At 43.7% G+C, this 11,705-nt stretch overlaps 1 protein-coding gene across 1 annotated transcript; it reads right to left on the reverse strand.

Moving 5' to 3' along the window:
• Positions 1-270: 270 nt before the first annotated feature.
• On the reverse strand, positions 271-10,409 carry LOC104575417 (nucleolar RNA helicase 2). Its single transcript, XM_088525603.1, has 15 exons — positions 10,311-10,409; positions 9,845-10,081; positions 8,860-8,935; positions 8,137-8,315; positions 7,019-7,136; positions 6,345-6,530; positions 5,641-5,786; positions 5,091-5,240; positions 3,962-4,123; positions 3,694-3,813; positions 2,853-2,926; positions 2,465-2,624; positions 2,035-2,169; positions 1,315-1,359; positions 271-581 (listed from the first exon to the last, which is right to left on the reverse strand). Exons 1-15 carry the CDS (start codon positions 10,407-10,409, stop codon positions 378-380), a joined length of 2,091 nt encoding a protein of 696 aa, XP_088381729.1. The 3' UTR covers positions 271-377.
• Positions 10,410-11,705: the final 1,296 nt, after the last annotated feature.

Raw genomic sequence — 11,705 nt, forward strand, 5'->3', positions numbered from 1 at the left:
TTTCTTTGTTTTCGTCTGGGAAATGTACAGGGCGCGAGTGGCGGTTAAGGGCTATACATTATACAGGGAGCCAGGCTACGGGCACGGAGGCGACAGCCACGTTCTTGCACTAAAGGTTTGGCCTTTACACACAGCCCTGATGACGAGACATGGAAGAAGGGCAAAGTTGCTTTTTTTTTTTTTTTCTCTCCTCTTTTTTTTTTTTTGAAGTGAACAGAACCTTATGACCAAAGTAGTACTGAAGAAGAAGAAAAAAAAAAATCTGAGGGACAGTTTTTTTTTTTTTTTTCCGAAGTGGTACAAACATAGAGGAACAGCCTAGCTGAATGTGGTATAAAATACTTCAGTCCTGCTTTACTACTCCCGGCTTGCCGAAGTTAACGATCAAAGGCCCTGTCGAAACTTCGCTTCTGGCCTCGGCTTCGGAAGCGGTTTCTCCCGGAGCCCCCCCGCCTTCCATTCCGGGAGCTGGAGAAACTCCGGCCGCTTCCACCACCGCCTCCGCCTCGCTGCGACTCCAGCAGCTCGGGTAACTCGGTGGCCACACACAGGCGCCACTGCTTCGAGTCCTCCCATTGTCCCTGGTAGAGGAAAGTCACACGTGTCCAGTTAATCTCCAGGAACACAGTCTATTGCATCATTGTTAAACGAGCCTGACCGAACAAGCAAGGAAAAGGTGCTGGCAAACACAGGGTATTCAACTTTCAAAGTGATCTGGTCGACAGAGTTCTCAAGATTTTCAGAATAAAAGCTGCACGTGTCCGAGAGCAGCCTCATGAGTAAACCCTCTCCACACTTTCTCATTGATGGCAGTGCTGCTAGAAATCCCACTGATCCCCCGACACCCACCTCATGCCACCCAACTTGGAGCAAAATGTCGTTTCAGGAGGGAGCAAATGCTGGGAAATGAGGACAAGGGGCTGTGCTAGGGGAGGAATACCCGAAGGAAAGATTGGAAGTCTAGGGACTTCGGGCATGCAAATATTAGCTCTGTCAAAAATTTTAAAAAATATTAATTTTGTGCAGGAAATTCTGGGTGAAGAGATTGGCAACATGGAGAAAAGGTCTCCTAAGCACAATGAAACACATGTCGACAAAACCCAATCCCATAGCATTAAGAAGGGTGGGGAGCTCACTGGGGGAATATTTTAAAGAAATTATCAGTGTATGCTTGTTCTGCTCTGCTCTTCCTTCATTTGGCATCCCTTTCAGACACTACAAAAAATCAGGATACAGGGTAGATAAAAATCTTCAACTTGGTCCTGTCAAGACCATTTGACCTAGTCTGCCATAACTAGAAACTCAAATAAGTACCTCTATTTCCTTTTGGTCTGCTGCAGGAATATCAAAGCACACACCCTAAAAAGAGAGAATAATTTTAATTGATTCAAATGTCAACTTTCTAACTGATTACAATTAGGAAAAAAAACACGCAACAGAAACTAAAAAAGATGTATATTTTCCTTATTGTGCATAGATAGCAATTCCAGTTTATATCCCTTGCTCTTTTAACAAGCTTATAAGCCTTTCCATCCTGGACTGTGGTCCACTGACTTGTGCATTACTCATTTTGTAAATTCTTCCAAAATCAGAAGCTTGGATACAAAAATTTGCAAATTTGTGGTATGAAAAATTGTCTGTAGTGTTCCCCACATCAAATACAGGAAAATGCTTTGAACTGAGACAGAAGCAAGGGTAATAAGAGAAGTAGTATCAATTAAGCCAGTATCAAATAGCAAATGAGAAGGGCACATTCTAAAACGAAACTGTGATAGAAGAAGTGGTTCAATGGCATAAACAATATCCTTTAAGGCAATTTTTAATTCAGAAATGTTCTGAACAAGAAATCTGGTAGGTTTCATAAAAAAAAAACCCCACCATAAAGCAAGGTGTGAGGTGTGTGGGTCAGCTTCTACAAAGGTAGCAGGAATGTAGGTATGTAGAAGAATATACACAAGGCACCCCAAATATCTCATATTTGCTGAGAAAAGGCTACCACAGCAGCACAGAGCAGCAAAGATACCAAAAACTTACCATTCTTCCCTTGATGAAGCACATTCTGCTCACCTTCCTGTCAATATCATCCCCCAACTGCTCTCGCAAACTTCGCCAAGCATAACTCATATTGTTTATTTCTTCAGAGCAGCGTAGTATCATTGTAACAAATCCCTAAAGAGAAGACATGGGCTTACGTTTCATTCAGTCAGAGCTTCAGTCCATCCACCAAACATGAGAAACCTGCTTATTCACACACTATAAACCTAGTCTTTAAGACTGCCACCATTACAGTGGTTATAAATACCCTTGTTCTCCCACATTTCTGCTCCAATATTTTAACTAAAAAAGTAGTTCATTGTGGCTTCATTGTACGTGCCATACACAAAATCATAAGGAGATAAATATGCACTCGGAGGTTTTGTTTTTCCAAATTGCAGGCAAATGATGAGCTGATAACCACACTTACAGCATCTGAGTTGAGCAGGGAGCGCTGTTCAATGGAAGTGGCCCCTGAAATGTGGGCTAGAGCTGCAGCCAGGGCATTCACTGGCCCCTTCTCTTGTATTAGCCACCGAGCAGATTCTTTGAAATACTCAATAGCAGTCTGAGGAACAGAATCCAGACACCTAGGTAGGTATTTAAAGCAAAAAGATTGTTAGACAAAGAAAAAATAGGCAGGGATATTTAGTGGACTCTAGAACAGAGGGAAAAAACACCAGAAAAAGACTTTTAACAGAGATCAGTTATTGACTGGTATCACCACTCTTGCAGAGAGATGGCAAAAAACCATTCAAAGGGTCGTTTTGAATTAGAAAGATATGAAGATATCCAAGGGCTTCAGCCACTGAACATACCTGATGGCATCTTTGCTGGAAGCTTTTATTATATCTGTAGCAGTAGGAACACCAACACGCTTAAATGTAATGCCCTGAAATTTATAGTGAAATGCAGATGAATGTTACAGGCCATAAATAACTGAGTTCTAAAAGAAATATTGTTGGTTTTCAATGAAACAAGCATTTACACCTGACTTTTTGTGTGTTTTTCACCATTTAACTCCCTACTTTTGCTTCTGAAATTTACAGGTTAAGCTCACAGGAAAAAATGGCTGTGTACAGAAGCCAGTTTAAATTATCCAGTAGCTTTAACTCAGATGAATAGAAACCATGTTGACTATTCCAGACAAAAACCCCTATATACTCTACACGAAATTATAAATCCAAGCAAATCCAATTAAATTTAAGCATATCACAAAGCCTTTCTAAATCAAAGTCTCCTGAATTTTACATGCCTAAGATGAATGCTTAATCGGTGAGAAAGCTGTGTATGGCATAGCACAAAGAGTATAAATTGGTGTAACAATTCTCAGTAAAGCTACAAATACACAGATTTACTGATCCTGTGATAAGCCCAGGTGAACAGGAAGCTGAAATCCAGGCTAGCTTCTTTTTTATTTCCACACGTATGATCTCGCTGGCATTTGCTGAAAACTGTGGATGTGAGAATCAGCAGCACACTGCCTGCTCCACAGTGAACGACCCCAAATCTCCAAGATGAATTGAACTTCAGGTGCACATTTATAAGGTATTATGTTCCATACAGAAATAACTGAACAAAGTAAGACCTGGAGATTTTAGCTGCTACCCTATAACATTCTGTTTGAGTGCCCATGTCTAGAAGAAAACTGAACTTTACCGCTTTTTGCTCCACGTATCTTAGCTGGTTTTCTTCCTTTCGCTGATAAAAACAAATACAGATCCCAGTCCGGCCAGCTCGACCTGTGCGTCCGGAACGGTGGATGTAGGATTCCACGTCCTTCAAAATAAATAACCTTATGCTTTATCCTATTAAATCGGTTCATTAAGAGTTAGGCTCATAACATAATAGAAGCTGTTCCTGGTAAGTCCGGGCAATACTCAGTAATTGCACCGGAGAAGCTAGAGGAAGTGGGTCTCCTTCCTACCTTTGGAGGTGAACCTTGCACAACCAGGTCAACTTCTGGGATGTCCAAACCACGGGCAGCCACATTAGTTGCAACCAGAACTTTAAACGTGCCATTTCTAAAACCCTTCAGTGTTATCTCCCTTTGCTTTTGAGGAATGTCTCCATGCAATGACTGGCAGTCCTGAAAAACAGGATAACAAATACCAAAGTCAATCCATTAAATTAACTGCAGAATGAAACTTCATTTTATGGTCACTTCTGGCTACAATATCATGATATACAATAGCTATCCTAAGCTATCAAAGAAGTGAATTAGGAGAACTTGTATTTTAGGAGTCTTGCAATGTTTACTCAGTGCTTCTTACTCACATACCCCAAGGACCTTTAACAATGAAGGGAAAGCAGAACAGCAGTGCACGCCCTAGCAAAGGCCACAATTAGAGATGGATATAACATCTGTGCCCCAACTTACAGTCCACGTCCATGTGCGAGACTGAGGTTGTTTCCAAATAGGCATCTCCAACACAGTGCCCTCAGGTCTTCACAGTACTCCATTTTACACCTTTTTCCAAAACAGTGTTACCTCTTACTCCTCTAAATACAATCTGTTTTCCCTCTACCGATTAAAGGTCAAAACCAGAAGAGATTTAAAAAAAAAAAAAAAAAAAAAAACCTAACACAATGTTAGGATCACTACAGAGTCCAAAAAATCATTTTCAGATTAATGATTGAGACTTTAGATTAATGCCACGTGAGAGACGTAATATTCTGTTAGCGAGCATTAAAATGCTGAATCAGAAACATCTAAGTAATTTCCTTCTCTTACCTGCCAGGCTCAGAGTTCTGCATTGCCTATGCAAGATTTGATACCACTAACACCACCAGTAACGCAGGACAAGGCTCCACGCTCGGGGTTAGCTGTTAGTGAGGTCATCTAGGAGTGCGGGAGAAACACTCCTGAACCCAGTCGTGGCAGATGAAAAAGCTTCTCCTTTCCCTGGAAACATAATGCTACACTGCTTGCTAGACACATGGTAACCCAGCTCCTCCGTGAAAACACAGCAAGAGAAGCTGCCAGGATAGCAACACAGGGTGGTGGTTGTTATATCTGTGACAGGTTTGTTACCCAATATAGGAGACAAAAATACCTGCTTGATTGAAGCATTTAGGGCCAGTTCATTCGCCTCCTTTTTGGTCTCACAAAAGACTATGGTCCGCCCGTGGCTGCCGCTGTAGACCTGAATGACGTCCCCAATAACCGCAGCTCTCTGAGACCAGTGACACTCTATAGCCAAATGCTGTGGAAAAGAATCCCAATGTTTAGCTTGCGTAAAAACACAAGAGTACCTTTCAGTACGTTTTAAACTGTAAAATCCACAAATTCCAAAGTGCTTCTCGAGGGACAAACTACGCTAACTGTATATTCGTCTCCTTTCATTTACAACTCTGATACATACACTCAGCTCCTGCTTTTCTCTGAAAGCAGAAACAACAAACAACTGAAACACGGTGGGCTGAAAGCCTACACGGTTACTGAGTGATGTAAGAAACCAATCCTAAATCCAGCAACAGTCTGAATAGCTGTAATGTGTCACGTGCCTAAAAAGTATTTCTCAAAGCAACTTTTTGACAGTATAGCTTGTGATTTCAGGCAGAAAGGAAAACAACTGAGAATTCCACATGAGATAGGTTACTCACTTCTACTGTTGTAGCAGCCTTCTGAGTTCTTCTCCCAATAAGGTCAATCTGCTCATACTTAGACTTCATGTATTTCTTAGCTACATCATACACCCAATGTGGGCAAGTTGCAGAAAACAGTAGCGTCTGGGGATTGTCTTCAGAATCTTGAAACACAGAAGAATGTTTCAAAACCTTGGTTTCTTGTGGCTTATAGAGGCATATTAGCTTAGCACAAAGCAAGTTAAAAATATCAATCAAATCTCACTATCCAAAATACATAAAAAGTAGAATAATTACCAGCATAGAGAGGAAAAGAAAAATAAAACTCTCTACAAAGTCAAACTCTCTTCAAGTTCAGGGAAGAAAAAAAAAAAAAAAAAAAAAGCTATGAACAAAAATCCAGTCTGCTTTCAAATGATGCAAAGGGCAAAAAGCTTTTAAATCCTTTCCATTAGAAGAGATTCAAGTACAATTTATAGATAGATTTCTAAACAGTCTATAAAAATCCCTAGTTACTGGACTGTAATTTTTCAAAGGTCCCATAAACAATTTCCAATTTCACATCCTTTCCTTACATATTACCTTCACAGCACATTTTCTGAAATATCCTGTTCAGTCTTTCCAAAACAAAACCACCTCGTAAGCTACAAAAACCATACCTGCGTTTCAGTAGACTAATGACTACTAATATTCCTTACTATTTGTTTAAATATTGCGATTACCCTTCTTGTACGCAACTCGTAATATGTCCTCCACTTGCTCAGCAAACCCCATGTCCAACATCTGGTCCACTTCATCAAGGACAACGTGTTTCACCTTGCTGAGGTCCAGCTTGCCATTCTGAAGGTGGTCTTTGATTCGACCAGGTGTGCCCACCAAAATATCAATGCCACTTCTAATGAGATCAACTGATAAAAAAAAAAAAAAAGGAAAAAGAAGTTAGCAACCAGCTAGTGAGCATTCTGTGCATTAGAAAGACTTATTAACTGAGTAATGAGGCAACAGCTCCTTAAACATCCGTAACTTCTCATTAGAACTTGTCAAACATACAGGTTTTCTAGCCTTACAATCCCATTATCGCATTCATACCCAAAACCATACCCACCCGCAGCTCTAAGATGTGATTTAAGAAAAAAAAAAAAACAAAGTGTAAATGTTTACAAGAACCTATAGGAAATACTCCGTAAACACACACAGAGCGCAATCTCTTTTATTTTGGTTTACAGTACAAAACAGACAAAGAATAGTAAGGATACAGTGGAAAACTATATACACTGAGCTACTAAACTCCCCATGAATACCCTCCAGGTCCTGAACGCAAGTGCGTGTTTGGAAAGGGCCAATTGCATTTATCAAACACGCCAACCAATCCCGTTTTCAATTACTGGTCACTCACTTTGCCCATTATATGGAGTTCCTCCATAAAAACAAGCTACTGTGAGTTTTCTTGTGATGTCCTTGAAGTCTTTGGCAACCTGGTTTGCCAGCTCTCTTGTTGGAGCAAGAACTAATACCTAGGTAGAAGGAAAACAAAAGAGAGAGATTCTCTCAGTGTGAATTTTGCCAAAAATTCACTGGACTCAGTGAACTGCACCTCAGTTAAACCATTTAAACATTACAATATTTAAAAGCAATTCAGGTTGAAATAAAGTTATCTAAGCAAAGTCAAGGAAAATACATTGCTTAAGATTCTCAGAAAATCATTAATCACCCTCAGCACACATTCATATAAGACAATCTGGTTTTTTTTAAATGCAATATACAGGAGGTACTTAAATCTTACTAACTTCATCTCTAGAGCATATCAGCTGTAAGAATTTTCTTCTAGATGTGCACATACTTCAGTTTAATAGTGGTTGCAAACCTGGAACCTTGAAATACTAGAGCTATAATTGCTTCCAACATGGATACATTAAAGTGAGAAGCGGTGCACTACGGTAGAGTGAGGCCTGAAAACTTTCCTATTTTAAGACCGGACTTCTTTGAAGAAAGCTTTCCTTTTCTGCACTGTGCTAAAACTGCAACCAGCACCCTCAGACAGTCACCCTCTATCGAGATTGGCAGGTGTAAAGGACAAATCATCTGGATTTAGCTCTGCAATATGAGTTTCAGGTAATCTATGAGACAGGTGAAAAGACAAATTAAACAAGTTTTCTCCCATAAATGAGGATATGATCAGCTTTGCCATGTCTAGTTTTGGAGGTCACCTCAAGAATTTTGTGACAGGAGATGCACAGCACATCTGCATTCCCTTGCAGAATGCAGGAAGCTACTTATTAGTCTTCATCCTCTGCAGAAAAAGCCTCGAAACCTGGTGCTGGTCCTGATGAAAAATAAGCCTATTCTGGAAATATTCCACTACTTACTACTTAAACAAACTGCTTAAGCAGATAGTCCTTTATCAGTTAAAAAGGTCTCTAATCTGTTGCTAACCTGGAGAAAAAAGGCAGGCATCCAGAGATGTCCTAAACATCGAATCTCACAGCAAAGCCACCCATCCTCGCTGGTAGTTACCTTTGGTGAACGGCCTCTTCTTCTTTCCTGTGTATCAGCCTGAAGCTTTTCAATTAAGGGAATTGCAAAGGAGAATGTTTTCCCAGTTCCAGTTCGTGCCTGGGCAATTACATCTTTGCCAGAATACACCGGGTGGAAGGTCTTTACTTGCACAGGGAACAGGTACGTTACTCCTCGAGCTGTGGCAATTCAAAGAGACTTCTTTAGTACAACCCTGTTACAGAGAAAGTCATCCCAGGCAGCACACTCGCCAACTCTAGAGTAAGTGAGGACTCCAGCAGCTCTTTCAGTGCTACATTTCATCACTGAACTCAACTTAGAGAGCCCTGGGATTCCCCAACCCACTCCCCACTTCCGTATCACTAGAGATACTGCTAGCTTGGGCAAACTGAGTTGCTCTCCTTCAATATAAGGGTCTTAAAATACTGTGGCTTTATTTATGTGATAACGCCCATCTATGCAGATCTGTTACTTTCAAGCCAGAACGTTTCTGCTCTGATCTGAGTTTCAATTAAATCAGCCATTCTAATGTCTGAGATGCTTCGTTTATCAAGATACTTAATATATCTTTTACTCTCACAGAAGTAACTTTTGCTTTCTGTGTAATATCTGTGCTTGCAACACACAAGAAAGCACATCTCCAGTGTTGACTGGATACGCTCAGAGAAAAAAAAAGACAGAAATAATATATTTTCTGTGATCATGTGACGCCAGTAAACTTACCTTGAAGTAGCTGAATGGTCCCCTTGGAAATACAAAAATTGGAGAAAGCACCTTCTTTCTGTTCTTCAGTCAACTCCTGCTTGGTAAAGAACAATTCAGAGAGCATATGAGTATTGTATAATCATTCAGAAAATTCAGGATAACGATAGATGCATTAATGTCACTAACGTCATAGGCAAAAGTCACTATGCAGTGACAGTATCGCACATACGGACGCAGATCCTTCTTTATTTTACTTAATATTATATTTCAGAGTTGCACGAAGGTGATCTGCAATAAGACCTCACTTCATATCTTATGGCATAACTCTCTAGCTGCCGAATACCCCATTAAACTTTATAACAACATGTTTAAGCAATTCCCAGTGGCCACAAATACTGTCTTGTAGCAGGTAAGAACCAAGCTTAGCATTTAGCCTATGTCCTACTCCCAGGGTAAATCCCAGGTATGATAGGATATGTTTTCCTTCTTTAAAGACAGTTCATCAAAAGCAATTTCAAAGAACCAAAATCAAGCAAAAATAATCAGCCAAAATAAAAATTAAAAACTCTTCTTACTAAAAGGTTTAAAGGCTTGACATGCTTGACAAGCTCAAAGCTTGACATGACAACACATTTTACTGTACTAGGAAGCATCTTATCACACCTAACTACTACTAAGCAAGCTCAGGCATAGACGTAGGCAAAGATGCCATGTTTTCATTTTGCACTAGGTAGAAACAGCTAATTATCATCTGCTCGGAAACGAGCTCCCCATAACAAAAACACGTCAGCTAAGGCACGTTTCTGGCCGTTCCAACCCCACCTGACGGTGCTGAATCATATTAAAGCACCCGCTCTCCGCAGCGTGCCCGGCCGCCAGCGGTTACCGCGCGGCGCCGGGACCTTGGGCCTTCTCGGAACGCGCGAGTTCCACAGATAATGGGCACAGGAGCCAGCTGGGGCGGCCGGCGGGCCCGAGGGGCGGCCGGCGGGCCCGGACTCACCTGCTCGGGCTCGCTGTCGCCGTCGGCGCTGGACGTCTCGCTGGAGTGGCTGTGGCGCTGCCTGCGGGCCGCCCTGGCGCCCGTCTCGGGGCTGCCGCCGTTCTCCCTGTCGCCGCTCCGCGCTCGCTTGGCCTTGGGCGCCGCGAGCTCCTCCTCGGACTGCTCGCTCTCCGAGCTGGGCGACCTCCTCCTGCGCGAGCGCTCGTGGCGCCGCGATCGCTTCTCCTTCCTCTCCTTCTGTCGCCGCGCGGCAAAACGAGGACACGCGTGCGTCAGGAGAGGGGCCGAGAGGGGCCTCCGACCCCTCTCTCCTCACGGGGGCCGGCCGCATCGCGGGCTGTCCCCGCCGCCCTGCCCGCGCCGCGCCCAGGCCCCGCCGGGCCGCGAGGAGGCCGCACGTGGGCCCGGCGGCCGCAAGCACCGCAACGGCCGGGCCGCGCCGCGCCGGCGGAGGCGCCGCCGCTACCTTGCGCCGCCGGCGGCCGCTGTCCAGCGCCGCCTCGCTCTCCATAGGGCTCTCGGAGTCGCCGCCGCTGCCGGCGCAGGACCGGGTGGCCTCGGGCATCGCCGCCGCCGCCGCCGCGTGACAGCGCCGCACCCGGCGCCCGCCCCGGCAACGCGCGGAGGGGCGGGGCGCCCGCCAATGGCGGCGCGGCCCGGCGTGCCCCGCGCGCGGCGCCTGCCCGCTGAGGCGGCCGCCATGATGCGCGCGGCCGCCATCCCGCAGCGCCGCGCGGCCGCCGGGGCAGCCCGCGGTGCCGCCGGGGCCGGAGCGGGCGGCAGCCGCTCCCGGGGCCGCCGGGAGCCGCAGCCGCGGCTTCTCCTTTCTCCTCACGGCCCGTTGCGTCGCCGCTTGTGACCGCGCGTTTTAGACATCCCTGCCTCCTTACTGCTGCTGGCAGGGCTCAACTCTCATTAGTCCTAAGTCAAAAGAAGAGCCAGAGACCGTTTCAGTAACCAAGTTAATGAAGGAGCCCAAGCCGTTGGTTGTGGAAAGAGCAGGTGCAGAGGAATGCAAATGGCCATCCACCCTTGGCATTACTATTTATGCTTTCAAAATTTTGCAGGAAGCTTTGTCTTCAGTCTGTCTAAAATAGCAGGATTATTAGATGTCAGACTCTGTGTTCTAGACATAAACAGAGTTGGCTTAGCTTCTAATATCATGGGCATGGTAAGTAGCAACAGTCACAATATTCTTTTGAATTTGTCGCTAAAGAGTGTCCAGAAGATTTCAGGCATCCACATTGAGGATAATAAACTCAAATGGGCACTAAAAGCTTTCGCAGTCAGAAGCTGTGTCCCCAGTGCAAGGAAAAAGGGCCCAGTATTTCTTTTTAATACTCCAGCATGTGATCCATTCCTTCCTATACTGATTTCTCAAGATGATGCTTTTCTTATGGGAACTCAAGTAGCTTAATACCAGATTTTGTTCTTGAGACCATGTGATGTTATTATAAAAAGGTATATTTTCTCCCTCACTATAACATTTTTTTGCCAGTTTTTATGAGTAGTTCCTACTCAGATTAACAGTTGCAGTTTTTATATATGCTACCATTTGAAATACTGTTTCATATTAACATTTTTTCCCACAGAGTGCATTTTCAAGAACTTGGAAAAAAAAAGAGATTGTGCAGTTACAGGCAGCATATGCCACACTAAAGGCACTTACAGACAGTATGTACCATACTAAAGGAGGCAGAAGCCACTCATTCAGATGACATACACATCCTGCTGGCACCTGTGAGCAAGCCAGATAGTGTCTTGTCATTGTAATTATGACTGAAAGCCTTTATAAAGGATTTTCTTAGTCTTGGTCTGCAAGGAGAGGAGAGATGACAATGCCTGTAGTGTGACATGGCAA

Source organism: Tinamus guttatus, unplaced genomic scaffold, assembly GCF_059628265.1.
Source record: "Tinamus guttatus ecotype Peru unplaced genomic scaffold, ASM5962826v1 Tinamus_guttatus_pri_ptg000023l, whole genome shotgun sequence".
NCBI lineage: Eukaryota > Metazoa > Chordata > Aves > Tinamiformes > Tinamidae > Tinamus > Tinamus guttatus.